The 13,790-nt window shown below is 52.8% G+C and overlaps 1 protein-coding gene across 5 annotated transcripts in view; it reads right to left on the bottom strand.

Moving 5' to 3' along the window:
- The window catches only part of CARD14 (caspase recruitment domain family member 14), a 34,170-nt gene extending 22,151 nt beyond the window's left edge, over positions 1-12,019 (bottom strand). For 2 of the 5 annotated variants that reach the window (XM_033182506.1, XM_033182507.1), the window contains exons 1-5: positions 11,124-12,018; positions 7,673-7,903; positions 6,520-6,657; positions 5,230-5,555; positions 894-1,061 (exon numbers count right to left, since the gene is read on the bottom strand). In XM_033182506.1, the coding sequence (XP_033038397.1) occupies positions 894-1,061; positions 5,230-5,555; positions 6,520-6,657; positions 7,673-7,883 (843 nt within the window). In that variant the 5' untranslated portion in view covers positions 7,884-7,903; positions 11,124-12,018. Of the gene's footprint in view, positions 1-893; positions 1,062-5,229; positions 5,556-6,519; positions 6,658-7,672; positions 7,904-11,123 lie in introns of all 5 variants that reach the window. The other 3 variants (XR_004430509.1, XM_033182505.1, XM_033182504.1) reach the window with 3 other exon arrangements.
- Between the last annotated feature and the right edge of the window lie 1,771 nt (positions 12,020-13,790).

The following is a 13,790-nucleotide window of genomic DNA, read 5'->3' as shown; positions in this document are numbered from 1 at the left end:
AGCAGACAGGTGGTTCCCTCTGACACTCACTTCCCAGGAAGCAGCTTATAAACAGGGACACAATCCAGGCTGCAGGAGGGCCGGTGCCCCGGGCCCAGTGAATGCTTATGGAAGGAATATCTCAATACTAATCTACTGAGCGGGGCAAGGAGGAGAAGCTAAGGGTCATTGCTCACTCACTGCTCTGCTTCAGAACCCCCTTCTCTCCAGTGCACATGAGGCCCAGAGGGCGGAATCTTTCCAGGCAGAAAGGTTTCCTTCCCCCATCTTTAACACGAGTCCCATGCTTTACAACGGGCCAAGTCCACTCCAAAACACAATGGCTGCAGCAAACCCACCGAGTGGGGCATTGTGATGCACCTCCAGCGGCTTTCGCTTTTATTTGTTTGAAACAGGGTCTCCCTCTGTCGCCCAGGCTGGAGTGCAGTGGCGTGATCTCAGCTCCCTGCAGCCTGAAACTCCCAGGGTCAAGCGATCCTCCCATCTCAGCCTCCTGGGTAGCTGGGACCACAGGTGTGCACCACCATGCCCGGCTACTTCTTGTATTTTTTGTAGAGATGGGGTCTCGCCACGTTGCTCAGGCTGGTCTTGAACTCCTGAGCTCAAGCTATCCGCCCATCTCGGCCTCCCAAGTGCTGGGATTATAGGAATGAGCCACTATGCCCAGTTCCAGCTTTAATACTGGTTCCAACAGCTTTTAATTGTGCCAATTTTGGGGTCTGGGGAAGAGCAGGAAGGAAGGAGGTAAAGAGAAAGTGGGTGAGAAGAGTCCCCGAATTTCACCTCCTGTCCTTCGCCTCACCTTAGTTAAACCATCTGCCAGAAACCCCACAGCCTGGGGACCAAGCCCCCAAGGCAGGAGGCTGCTCTCTACTGGGGGGACTGGAACCTACCAGGCTGAAAGTCAGCGAGCGCAGTTTCTCATTCTCCTCCTTCAGGCGGTTCAGCTCCTCGTCCCCGGACTCCTGGTCGCTGGCCGTCCTCAGGGACTGCTCTTGCAGTTCCAGCTCGCGGGAGGAAACCATGCTGACTCGCTGCAGCTCCTGCCTCAGTAGATACAGCTGTGCAGGGGGAGGCGACAGGAAGGCGATGGAAACAGCTTCTCCCCTGACCAGGAGCTGGGTGGATTTCTCACCCTTCCTCCTAATGATGCTTTTCACACTCGGGGGCTTCCTGCCTTAAGACTGAAAAGCCCACAAAAGGATTCACCTAATGAATAGTCCCAAATATTCGTCTGGGGCTGGGAGGACAGAGGACTTTCAGCTCTGTGGTGTAGATGAGGCACCATGGTTGAACTCCATCCAGGGTTAGGGCCCCAGGACTAGACCAAGAGGCCTTGATAACCAGCTCCTGGATCTCTACAGCTGAGCAGCTGGCAGTGATGGCCAGCATGCTCCCCGGCTCCCCTGCTTGTCCATATTCTTCTAAACACAGCAATAAAGGGAATTTGGAGTCACGGAAATCAGTAAGAAGTAAGAGAGAGGAAAGTCAGGTCGGATGGGGTAGATGTGCCTGGGGACGTGAGACTGGGGCTATTCAGACAGCAAAGCCCCTGTACTGATTTGCAATCTGTGTGCAGGGCCCTGGCCTTCCAGGGACTGTCCCACCAGGTCCTGCTGGCCTCCTTCCTCTGGACAGCAGAAACTTGGAGCTTGAGCAATGGGTCCGGCCTCTTCCCATCCTGGGTGTGGCAGCCCTGGGGAGGCGGGACTTTTCCCATGAGGCAAGCCCGGGGAGTCTATATGTCAGGGTGGGTGCTGGTGCTCACCCCTGGGCTGTGGCCAAGAAGGACCTTTCCACCTGGACTTTCCCCTCCCGACACCCGCTTAGCACATTCTCAATTCGCAAGTACCCAGCTCCTGCAATGGTCCAGCTGGGCCGGGCACGTCACAGTCTACAGATTCAAAAAGTAAAATCAAGTCAGAGTTGGAAGGGAACAGGAAAACATGAGACTGAAAGTGAACCAGAACAAATGAACCGAATTCTATTTCCCACAGACGCCATAACCACAATGAAGAGAGAGACAGACAGACAAGGACAGAGAGCGCGAAGCTACAGTGACTCACAAACACAGCGTTTGATTACAAACCCTCAGCCTTGAGCAAGACTGGGTGGTGGGGGGAGGTGAATTACAACCAAATCCAGTGCTCATCTGAGTGGGGTTGTTAATGGCAGTGGTATGGGCAGAGCGATTCTGAAGCGATGTGAGATGTCCTGCAGGACTGAGCATGGCGGAATGTGCTGGTGACTCTGGGAGCAGGGTTCCCACTGAGGAAGGAGCACACACGTACGGAACGGGAGGAGGCAAGAAGAAGCCGCGGGGCATGGGTTGGAATTAGAGGTATGGGTGAGAACACAAGATTTCTGAAGTATGCATGTGAACTGTATGTATACTTCCATGCATATGAGTATGTGTGTGGACACAGACAAGCATGTATGTGCGTATGTATATGTATATTTCCAAACGTGTATCTGTGTTTCCTAGCTCTGTTCCCTGAAAGGGCTGAGAAGCAGACACCCCAGTAGTGATGGGCACACCTACGACCAGATCTTGTTTTCTAAAAGGAGACAGGAGTCCAGGCGCTGTGGCTCATGCCTGTAATCCCAGCACTTTGGGAGACCGAGGAGGGCAGATCGCCTGAGGTCAGGAGTTTGAGACCAGCCTAGCCAACATGGCAAAACCCCGTCTCTATTAAAAATACAAAAAATTAGCCAGGCGTGGTGGTGCTCACCTATAATCCCAGCTGCTCAGGAGGCTGAGGCAGGAGAATTGATTGAACCCGGGAGACAGAGGTTGCAGTGGGCTGAGATGGCACCACTGCACTCCAGCTTGGGCGGCAGAGCGAGACTCCGTCTCAAAAAAACAAACCAACAAATGAAAAAAAGGAAGTGGGGCCCTCAGAGAATGGGCTGAGGCTGGATTTGGGGTAGGCTGGGTACAAGATGATCCTGTAATATCTCGTGAGGCCAGATAGGAAGTTGGTGCTCCAAAAACAAGGGACCTGTCTCAGGACATGGAGCTGGTTGAAGGGCTCCATGGGTCACATCTGGGTCCATTTGAGACCAAAATCATTAAGGACAGTGAGAGGTCAGACCCTGCAGAGTAGGAACCCATGAACTGCGCCAAGAACAGAGTCAGCCACGGGAGAAGGGAAGGCAGAGGCCGTGGGCAGCAGCAAAGTGGGGCACTGGCACGGTCATTATTCACAGCCCCCAGGGTAGAGACCAGCTCCCGCCAGAGTCCCCACAGCAACGTCCCAGGAAATGTCCACCAGGAGCATGGCGCTTGCTGGTCTCAGTGCCCCACACCTGAGATGCTTCTCAGTTGCAGGGAAGAAAAGAAAGAGCGATTCTGCGGTAGAGCAATTGGGCTGCACCTTGGCAAGTGGTGGAGGGTGACGCCCCCTGTGAGGGGCAACAGGACCTCGAGAGCTCTCAGGGGATGCCCTGAGTCAGGCCAGCAGCCCCTGTGCAGGGTCCTGGCCAAAGAACATAACTTCTGTCTACACGTGGGAAACACAAGACAAACCCCAAATGAGAGGCCGTCTATCATCAAAGGGAAGGGGTGAGGGCTTTAAAGGGGGCCACCTCGTAATAGACAAAGAAAGGCTGTGGGCTGTTGCCAAACGAAGGCAAGGCGGATAAAGAGAGGAACAGTGGAATGCAGGGCCTGACCCTGAGCTGGGGGGAAGGCTATGAAGGGGTCACTGGGACAGATGATAAAACCGGAACACAGAAGGACTGGATAAAAACAGGGTGTCCATACCAAAAAGACTGAAGTTAAGAATGGCACTGTGGCTATACAGGAGCATGTGGTTATTTTCAGGAAGCAGACATTGAAGGGTTTGGTGGGGGTAAAGGGCCATGAGACAGTAAAAGTACAAATGATAAAGCAAGGGCAGGTGGGTATTTTTTGTACTGTTTTCATTTGTGTGATTTAAAAATATATATTTGAAATAATTTCTAAATGAGAAGTAACAAATTAAAAACAAACAACAAATGCCATGATTAAAGGCAAAGTGCTGGCTGGCGCGGTGGCTCACGCCTGTAATCCCAGCACTTTGGGAGGCCGAGGTGGGTGGATCACGAGGTCAGGAGATGGCGACCATCCTGGCTAATATGGTGAAACCCCGTCTCTGTTAAAAATACAAAAAATTAGCCGGGCTTGGTGGTGGGCGCCTGTAGTCCCAGCTACTCGGGAGGCTGAGGCAGGAGGATGGCGTGAACCTGGGAGGCGGAGCTTGCAGTGAGTCGAGATCGCGCCACTGCACTCCAGCCTTGGCGATGAGCAAGACTCCATCTCAAAAAAAAAAAAATCAAAAAAAATTAAAACAAAGGCAAAGTGCTGGCTGGCGCAGGGGCTCACACCTGTAATCCCAGCACTTTGGGAGGCCGGGGTGGGAGGATCACTTGAGCCCAAGAGTTGGAGACCAGCCTGGGCAACATAGTGAGAGCCCCATTTCAAAAAAAATTTTTTTTTAATTAGCTGGGTGGGTGGCACAGTCTGCAGTCCCAGCTACTCAGGAGGCTGGGTTTGGGATCCCTTGAGCTCCGCAGTTTGAGGCTGTAGTGAGCTAGGACTGCACCACTGTACTCTGGCCTTGGTGACAGAGTGAGATACTGTCTCTAAAAAATTAAAAATAATAGTAATAAAAATAAAGGTAAAAAGAAAATGCCAAAATGACAAGGAGTGCACATCCTCCATATTTTGAGAAGCCTTTTACCCAACAGTCAGGTCATTAGCCCCAAAGAAGAATGAGTGAAACACATGGAGTTTCAGAGGCCTGAGTTGAGAACCCTCCTGCCCTCCCCGCCTGAGTCCAGGACCAGCTGAGAAGGACAAAGGAGGCTGACAGAGACTGACTATCCCGTGTCACTGCCACAGCTGGGCAGTGGGACACAGGTGGCTCTACAAATATGGAGCCCAGGGTGTCCAGATCTGCCCAGACGTCGGCAGGATGGGCAGTTCATAGACAAGCAGGCCAGGCCATGGGCAGCTACTGGACAAGGCACACCTCGCCGCCATGCAGGCTATACAGAGGGGCCTGGGTGGCCTCCCAGGGAGGGGAAGGATCAGCTTCCCAGAGGGGTCTCAGCCAAGGGTCTTGGGGCAGGGAAGTGTTAGACAAGGAAGAGGGGAAAGGAGTTCCAGGCAGATGGACCAGCTAGTACAAAGGCCTGGGGGCAGACAGCAGCAGGGTCCCGCTGGGGTGCAGGGTGTCTCCTTACCTCCTCCTGCAGGCTGCGGCAGCGTGAGGCGGCCAGCTCCTTCTCCTGCAGTGCGCTGCTGTAGTGCAGCGAGAGGCTGAGCATCTCATCCTTCAGCCTCAGCACCTCATGGAAGTGGGTGCTAACCTCATGCTTCATGCGGCTGTGGTCAGCCTCCAGCTGGTGCAGGCCCTCAGCACGGGTCTCGGCCAGGCCCAGGCGCTCCTGCAGCTGCTGGCACCGCCGCAGCAGCACCTCCTTCTGCCCCTTCTCCTGATTCAGCTCTTCTTGCAGGCTGCCGATGGCCCCAGCCAGGCACTCGGTCAGCTTGGATGTCTCCATGAGACCTGTGGGAAGACGGGCAGGTGGGCAAGTGAGCAGGTGGGAAGCTGAGCATGTGGGCAGATGGGCATGTGGCAGGTGTGCAGGTGGGCCGGTGGGCCAAGGCATTGCTCTCATGCCCCCACAGCCTTGCCCAGACTCCCCAGCAGGCCCCCAGCTTTAACCTGCTGGTCTCCTTAAAAGCTCCTGGGCCTCAAGCAGACTTGGTCCTTTGGTTGAATAAACAGCGTGACTCCCGATTTTAACATGAGGGTTACCCACTCTGACCTTCCCCATGAGACCCCACTGTTCAGATTTAATGACCCTCCTTGGTAGCTGAGATGTGCTCAGTGCTAACTCATTTTAATGTTATCCCGAGAAAAAAATAAAACAAGAATATGAATCCATGTACTAGAACTCTAAAGAACATAAACACACACTGTGCGGGAATACAGGGAAAATGGTCTGTTCTCCACCGTTTTGGGTCATGTGAGTCCTGCTCCTTTCAATACATAAATCTTTCAACAGTTCCTCCAGGGAAACCTAGAATTACTCCCCGAAGGAAAATGGTGAGCAGTGCACAGAAGGCTCTGCAGCCCTGTATCCTCTGTCGCCTCCTAGGAGCTGGGGCTGGGCTGTTCTGGCCCCTCCAGCAAAGCCGCAAGGTTAAAGGCAGACTCCAGGAGACATTCCCTTGCCCTTTGCTTGTGTCTCTCCAAGCAGATCTCCCTACCCCATCCCTCAGGGGTCTCCTCTTGGCGCTGGGTAATTAAGGACCAACCCTTTAGAGTCAAGGCGCAGGGGCTCCTTATCCTACCCAGCCCCAATACAGGGAGGGGGTTCCTCACCCTCAGAGTGCTGGGGCTGGGACAGGGACTGCAGCCTGGAGGGAAGAGGGAGAAGGGCGAATCGGCAGGTAAGTGGGGACCTGGGGTTACCAGGAGCCTGAGGCTCCTAGGAAGTGCCTGCGATCAGAGTCGGAGCTCTCACCGCTGAAGTTGCTGAAGTCAACATCAGGCTGCAGCCCAGTGACCAGGGTATAGACGTCAGGGTTGTGGAACTTCAGGCTCTCCAGGAAGGCGATGGCCCCATTCTTCCCTCGAGTCTTCAGCAAATCCAGCAAGTGCCCTTGGGAGGCAGAACCGTCTGTTAGCCACCAAAGGGGCTGGGCTCCCCGGCTGGCTTCCCCACGGGGGAGGGGCCTGGGGCTGCGGAAACCCCCCGCACATCTAAGGATTGGGAGGTAAAAGCAGTTTTCCGGGATCTGCTGGGTGGGATGCGCCCTCACTACTCTCACAGGCTCCCTTCACCCACATGACCTCAGTCAGACTTGAGAAGGGTAAAGCTGACATTTATTGAGCAAAAACTGCAACCCAAGTGCTCTGGCAAGCGTGGGGGGACGGGGACAGGGTGAGGAGGTCGGTTCCTGTTTGCAAGCACCTCCCTGGCAAGCCAGTGGGTGGTGCAGACGCCGGGTCCCACCACAGCGCCATCAGCTTTGGAGCCATGCACAGAAAGAAGCAGAGTGGCACCCCAGGGCTATGGGGGACAGGTCCCAGGGAGCCTCAGGGCCTTCCACACCCAGGGCCCAGAGCCCATCTCTCTCAGCCAGAATGACTAGCGTGGATTAATCCTCCTGTGTTTGGGGTTCATATGCCAACATGCATGAATATTACCATGTTGACAGCTACCACCTGCTGCCTGTTTTCTATAGCCCCAGCTTTGCAGTATTTTATAAACTAACTCACTTGCTTCTCCTAACAACTTTATATGGTAAAGCCATTAGCATTCTCATTTTTTAATGAATAAACACAGCTAGTGGGACCATCAGAATGGATTCCAAAGACATCGGTAGTGGTGTGAATGGTGGTTCCCCTTCAAAGACATGTCCATCTGGAACCTGTCCAGGTGACCTTTTATGGGAAAAGGACCTTTGCAGATATAAGTTAATGATTTCAGGATCAGATCATCCTGGTTATCTAGGTGGGCCCTAAATGCAAGAGCAAGTGTTTTTATAAGAGATACGATGAGAAGAGAACCCCTGAAGATAGAAGCAGACAGTGGAGCCGTGTGGACTGAAAGCCAAGGAACACCTCGGGCTGCAGGAAGCTGGAAGAGGTGGGGAAGAGGGAGCTGCTCTCACCGGCCCTCATGGCGCTGTTGGTGAGCCGGGGGCTGTGCAGCACCTCCTCCTCGTCCAGCTGGCACAGCACCTTGGCCTGGCGCAGGTAGGGAGTGAGGCGGCTGGGGCAGATGCAGCGCACGATCCTGTGGCGGTGGCTCTCCATCATGTCCCACAGCGTTTCCTCGTCCAGCGCTGTGAGCGCAGAGTCCTTGCGGCACAGTTCCCCCATGGCTGGGCGCTGGAAGGACCCTAGGAGGGGCGGCCATGGGGGTGGAGCTGTCAGGGAAGCAGGAGCCCAGGAGAGCCAGGGTGACACCATTTTAAAATCAACCCCATCGTAAAATTTGCAAGGTGCACTCTTTGCCAGTCAGAACCCACGGTCCTGGGATGTTTACAGCAGGGGAAGCAGCATGGTAACGCCTGCAAGGACAAACTCTCATGACAACAAAATGTCCAGATGCCCATCACAGGATAAGATCTGCTTTGAAAATGATTGTACTCATCACCATGGTGTTGCAACGACCTTGACGGTCTTTGCCATGCTGGTTTCTCCCTCTGCGTAAGACTGAGTGCTATGGCCCCACCTGCTCTACCCCAATCCTAAGCAATAACGTCGCTAATTCACACTTTGTTGTGTCAGTTACAGCTTTTTCTAAAAAATTAAAGTAAATAAATACTTATTTTTTTTGGCCGGGTGAGGTGGCTCACGTCTGGCCGAGGTGGGCAGATCATGAGGTCAGGAGATCGAGACCATCCTGGCTAACATGGTGCAAGCCCGTCTGTACTAAAAATACAAAAAAAATTAGTCGGGCGTGGTGGTGGGAGCCTGTTGTCCCAGCTACTGGGGAGGCTGAGGCAGGAGAATGGCGTGAACCCGGGAGGCACAGCGTGCAGTGAACCGAGATCATGCCACTGCATTCCAGCCTGGGTGACACAGCGATACTCCGTCTCAAAAAAAAAAAAAAAAAAAAAAAAAAAAAACAGAAAGAAAGAAAGTAAGAAATCCATCTAAAATAATGGTAGTAGGCTAGGCATATTGGCTCATGCCTATAATCCCAGCACTTTGAGAGGCCAAGGCGGAAGGATTGCTCAAACCTAGGAGTTCGAGACCAGCCTGGCCAACATGGTGAAACCCTGTCTCTACTAAAAATACAAAAATTAGCCAGGCATGGTGGTATGCACCTGCAATCCCAGCTACTCAGGAGGATCATTTGAGCCTGGGAGGCAGAGGTTGTGGTGAGCTGAGATTGTGCCACTGCACTCCAGCCTGGGTGACACAGGGAGACCCTGTCCCAGTAAACAAACACACACACACACAAACAAATAACAGTAGGGGTGCTACACTTTGGAAATGCTGCTTTATATGTTCTTCATGAAAGGTAATTTTCATTAGAAGCAAGACTGTTGGCTTCTCTAGAGCCGAGATCGTGCCACTGCACTCCAGCCTGGGTGACATAGCGAGACTCTGTCTAAAAAAACAACAAGAAAGTTCCCATTGTTTTCAGCTACCTAGCAGGTGGTCCCTTGTTTGCAGTGGCCCAGGACACTGATACAGAGGACTGCACAGAGGACTGCATGTGAGGGAATGTGCTGGGGAACGACACCGGGCACAAGCGCCTTGGGGAAGATGTTTCAGGGCCGTAACGGCCAGCACGGCTCGGCTGCGGAGAGTATGGGCTTACAAAGGTGGCCAGGCAGACAGAGGGTGGACAGGTCCCCGAAAGGGCTGAGCTGCAGCTGGTCTGGGGCTGCCACTAGGGCTGAAGTCCCAAGCCCAGGTCTGTCTGGACAGAGTACATAGAGCATGTTGCTGTTACAGCCCGGAACGCCTGCTCTTCAGGGGATATGCTGCCTAGGGCAGACTGGAAGAGCTGTTGGAGGTCCTCAACGGTCACCTGCCCAGCCTCCCGTCCTAGCAAGAGGCCCAGGCGCCCTAGCGTTGGAGATGAGCTGTGTCCTCTGCTGTGCCCCTGTCTGAGCCCCTATGTGGCATCAACATAAGGCCATTAGCTCATGAATCCATCTAAATACTTTTAAAACGTTTTAAAACTGTGCACTGTTTCCAGCATATTAAAAAAATCCTCCAAATAACAAATATCCTGCAAATAACAAATATCCACGTACCCACCATGTGGATTCAACCGTCTTGACATTCTGCACTTCAGGTTTCTTTTTAAGGAAACGAGAGGCAAATGGCGCCTTTTGTTCTCTTCAGTCCCTCTTCCCTTCCTCTCTGGCCAGACATTCTAAAAATCATTTAAAAATGTTTTTTTTGAGGTAGGGTCTTGCTCTGTTGCCCAGGCTGGAATGCAGTGAGGTGATCGTGGCTCACTGCAGCCTTGAGCTCCCAGACCCAAGCAGTCCTCCCACCTCAGTCTCTCAAGTACCTGAGGCCACAGGCATGCGCCACCATGCCTGGCTTATTTTTTAATTTTTGTACAGATGGAATCTCCCTATGTTGCCCAGGCTGGTCTCGAACTCCTAGGCTCAAGTGATCTGTCTACCTCAGCCTCTGAAAGTGCTGGGATTATAGCCCAGCCTAAAAATGATATTTTAAAACTCATTTCCTATAAGTGGAAGTGTGTATGAACAGTATATAGTATCTTTGCATGACACTTCAAGCAGACAGCAGGTTTACATCAACAGCGTCTTCAGTGGTACCTGGAACTTCACAGAAACTATGCTTCTGTGCAAGGCTGTACGGCTTCTGAGGTTTCTCATACTGATACATGCAGCTTGATACGTGCACGATCCTTCAAACTGTGCACCGGATTCAATGATATGAATAACCACATGGACTTATCATGCTCCTGTGTGAGGATCTCAGGTTGTGCCTAATTTTTCTCCACTGTCCACAGAGCTGCAGCCACCGCCTTTGTTAATCTCTTGGGCACAGGTGGGAGCGATTCCTCACAGACCCATGAATTCCCGTGACTTGATTCTTTTCATTTGGAATGAGAGGCTGGACCACGGGAGACAGATGCCTCTTGAAGGGGTCTGTATGCTAAAAATACTTGAGAATCAGAGCAAATCAACACCTGCCATCTAAAAAATGGAAAATGGGCCAGGCGCAGTGGCTCATGCCTGTAATCCCAGCACTTTGGGAGGCCAAGGCAGGCGGATCACCTGAGGTCAGGAGTTCGAGACCAGCCTGACCAATATGGTGGAACCCCATCTCTACTAAAAATACAAAAATTAGCCAGGCATGGTGACGGGTGCCTATAGTCCCAGCTACTTGAGAAGCTGAGGCAGGAGAATCGCTTGAACCTGGGAGGCAGAGGTTGCAGTAAGCCGAGATCGCGTCATTGCACTTCAGCCTGAGTGACAATGCGAGATTCCATCTCAAAAATTAAAAATACATATATATTTAAAAATTTAAATAAAACATGGGAAATGATCGTTGGAGAGTCGTGTGTGCAGGAGCAGCGCCGCAAGCCCGCCGAGGAGCCGGGTCTCTGGAAGTACTCACCAGGGGCCTCAGGGTCGCTTTCGCAGGAGCTCCGTGCAGCAGGGTGGGGTCCTCGGTCCCCGCAACGTCTCCAAAGCCCCGTGTGGTGCCGGCTGCCTCCTCTCTGCAGGCTGCTGGGCAGGACAGAGCTGGGCAGAAGGAAGAGCCTGAAGCCAAAGCAGCACCAGGTGAATTGACGGTGATTTCAAGCCATGTGACCTGTTCCAGAACTCAAAGTTCGGTCACAACAACCGCAAGCGGCGGGGAAAAGACGTTAAACTCGGATCCGGGAAATAACTCGACCGACCTTTGACCCCTGTGGTTTTCCCAGTAACTATTGAAGCTTCCTCAGTGCTTGGAAGCAGACTCCTAGAATGCACCTGGGCTTTGAACCCTAGACTACCAAGGAGAGTTGACAGGCGCAGCAGTTACCCAAAGCGTCCACAGGCCTGTCTGGGGCTCCCCACAGGGCCAGGCCACTCACATCCTTCTGCTGAGTCTCCTTGCCCGGAAGGAAGAACAGCGGGAGAGGACAGCGACGGGCCCAGAGGCTGGGGCCGGCAGGTGAGGAGGAGAGGAAAACCAGCCTAGGGCAGCTCTGCCCCACTCCTTCTGATCTCAGTCCTGTTTCTCACTGGAACAGGTGATTGAGGCTTGTGAGTCACTGATTGTGGCCCCCCCAAAAGAATGCTGAGTCTTGACCCCCAGTACCTGTAAATAGGACCTCATTTGGGAATAGGTCCCTGCCAACATAATCAAGTTGAGGTCATTAGGGTGGGCCCTCGTCCAGAGATGGGTGCCCTTATAACAAGAGGAGAAGGGCTGGGTGCAGTGGCTCATGCCCGTAATCCCACATTTTGAAAGGCCGAGGCGGGCAGATTGGTTGAGCTCTGGAGTTTGAGACCAGCCCGGGCTACCCAGTAAGACCTTGTCTCTGCTAAATTTTTTTTTTTTTTTTTTTTTTTTAGACAGAGTCTTGCTCTTGTCGCCCATGCTGGAGTGCAATGGCACAATCTCGGCTCACTGCAACCTCTACCTCCCGGATTCAAGCAATTCTCCTGCCTCAGCCTCCTGAGTAGCTGGGATTACAAGTGCGTGCCACCACGCCCAGCTACTTTTTGTATTTTTAGTAGAGACGGGGTTTCACCATGTTGGCCAGGCTGGTCTCGATCTCCTGACCTCAAGTGATCCGCCTGCCTCGGCCTACCAAAGTGCTGAGATTACAGGCGTGAACCACGGCACCTGGCCTAAAAAAAAATTTTTTTTTAATTAGCCAGGTGTGGTGGTGCACACCTGTAGTCATAGCTACTGAGGAGGCTGAGGTGGGAGGATCGCTTGAGCCTGGGAGGTATAGGTTGCAGAGCTGAGAGAGTGCCACTCCACTCCAGCCTGGACAACACAGCAAGACCCTGTCTCAAAAAAAAAAAAAAAGAAGAGGAGAAGGGCCCTAGACCTAGATACCCTGTGACCACCCTGTGTTGGCAGAGGCCAAGACTGGAGTGACACGCTGAGGGTCGGTGGTAACACTAGAAACTCAAGAGAAGGCATGAAGCAGACCCTCCCTGGAGCCTTCATGGGGTTGCGGCCCTGCTGACCCCTGGAGTGTGGACTTCTGGCCTCCAGAACCAGGAGCAAATACATTTCTGTTGTTTTAAGCCACCCAGTTTGTGGTAATTTATGATGGCAGCCAGAGGAAGCGTGCACAGGGGCAAAGGGGATGTGGAAATTGTCCATCCATCTCCAGGGATGCGCTGCCAATGGGCACGCTCCCACGGAAGGCTCCTGAGTTCCCGGGCCTCCACCCAGTAGAAGCTTGCATCGCTGGAGTCTGACTCCAGGTCAGAATGATCCTCTGTCCCACTTCAGGACCAGCTGTATCATCTGCGGAGCTCAGTGCAAAATGAAAGTATGGTGCGCTTGTTTTAAAAACGTATTCAGAATTTCAAGGCAGCAATAGCAGAGCAATAAAGTCAGCCCAGGGCCCCTGACTCCAGCCCTGCCTTGCATAACTGAGGGGTCCTCAGGCCCATTGTCTATCAGGGCGGTAGCTAAAGGTAGGGGATGGTTTCCTTCACAGATGATGGAATGTCCTAAAGTTAACGGTGGTGTTGTTTGCACGTATCTGTGAATACACTAAAAGCATCATAAACGGGTGAATTGTGTGCCATGTGGGTTATAGCTCTTCCTTTTTTTTTTTTTTTTTTTGTGAGACAAGGTCTTGCTCTGTTGCTCAGGCTGGAGTGCAATGGTGCAATCTCTGCTCACCGCAATATCCGTCTCCTGGGCTTAAGTGATCCTCTACCTTAGCCTCCTGAGTATCTGGGACTATAGATATGTGCCACCACGCCAGGCTCATTGTTTTTTTTGTTTGTTTGTTTGTTTTTGAGGCGGAGTCTCGCTCTGTCGCCCGGACTGGAGTGCAGTGGCCGGATCTCAGCTCACTGCAAGCTCCGCCTCCCGGGTTTACGCCATTCTCCTGCCTCAGCCTCCCGAGTAGCTGGGACTACAGGCGCCCGCCACCTTGCCCGGCTAGTTTTTGTATTTTTAGTAGAGACGGGGTTTCACCGTGTTCGCCAGGATGGTCTCGATCTCCTGACCTCGTGATCCGCCCGTCTCGGCCTCCCAAAGTGCTGGGATTACAGGCTTGAGCCACCGCGCCCGGCTTTTTTTTTTTGGAGAGATGGCGGT

This window comes from Trachypithecus francoisi, unplaced genomic scaffold (genome assembly GCF_009764315.1).
Source record: "Trachypithecus francoisi isolate TF-2019V2 unplaced genomic scaffold, Tfra_2.0 Lachesis_group20, whole genome shotgun sequence".
Taxonomy (NCBI): Eukaryota; Metazoa; Chordata; class Mammalia; order Primates; family Cercopithecidae; genus Trachypithecus; species Trachypithecus francoisi.
This window is presented reverse-complemented; position numbering and strand designations above follow the sequence as displayed.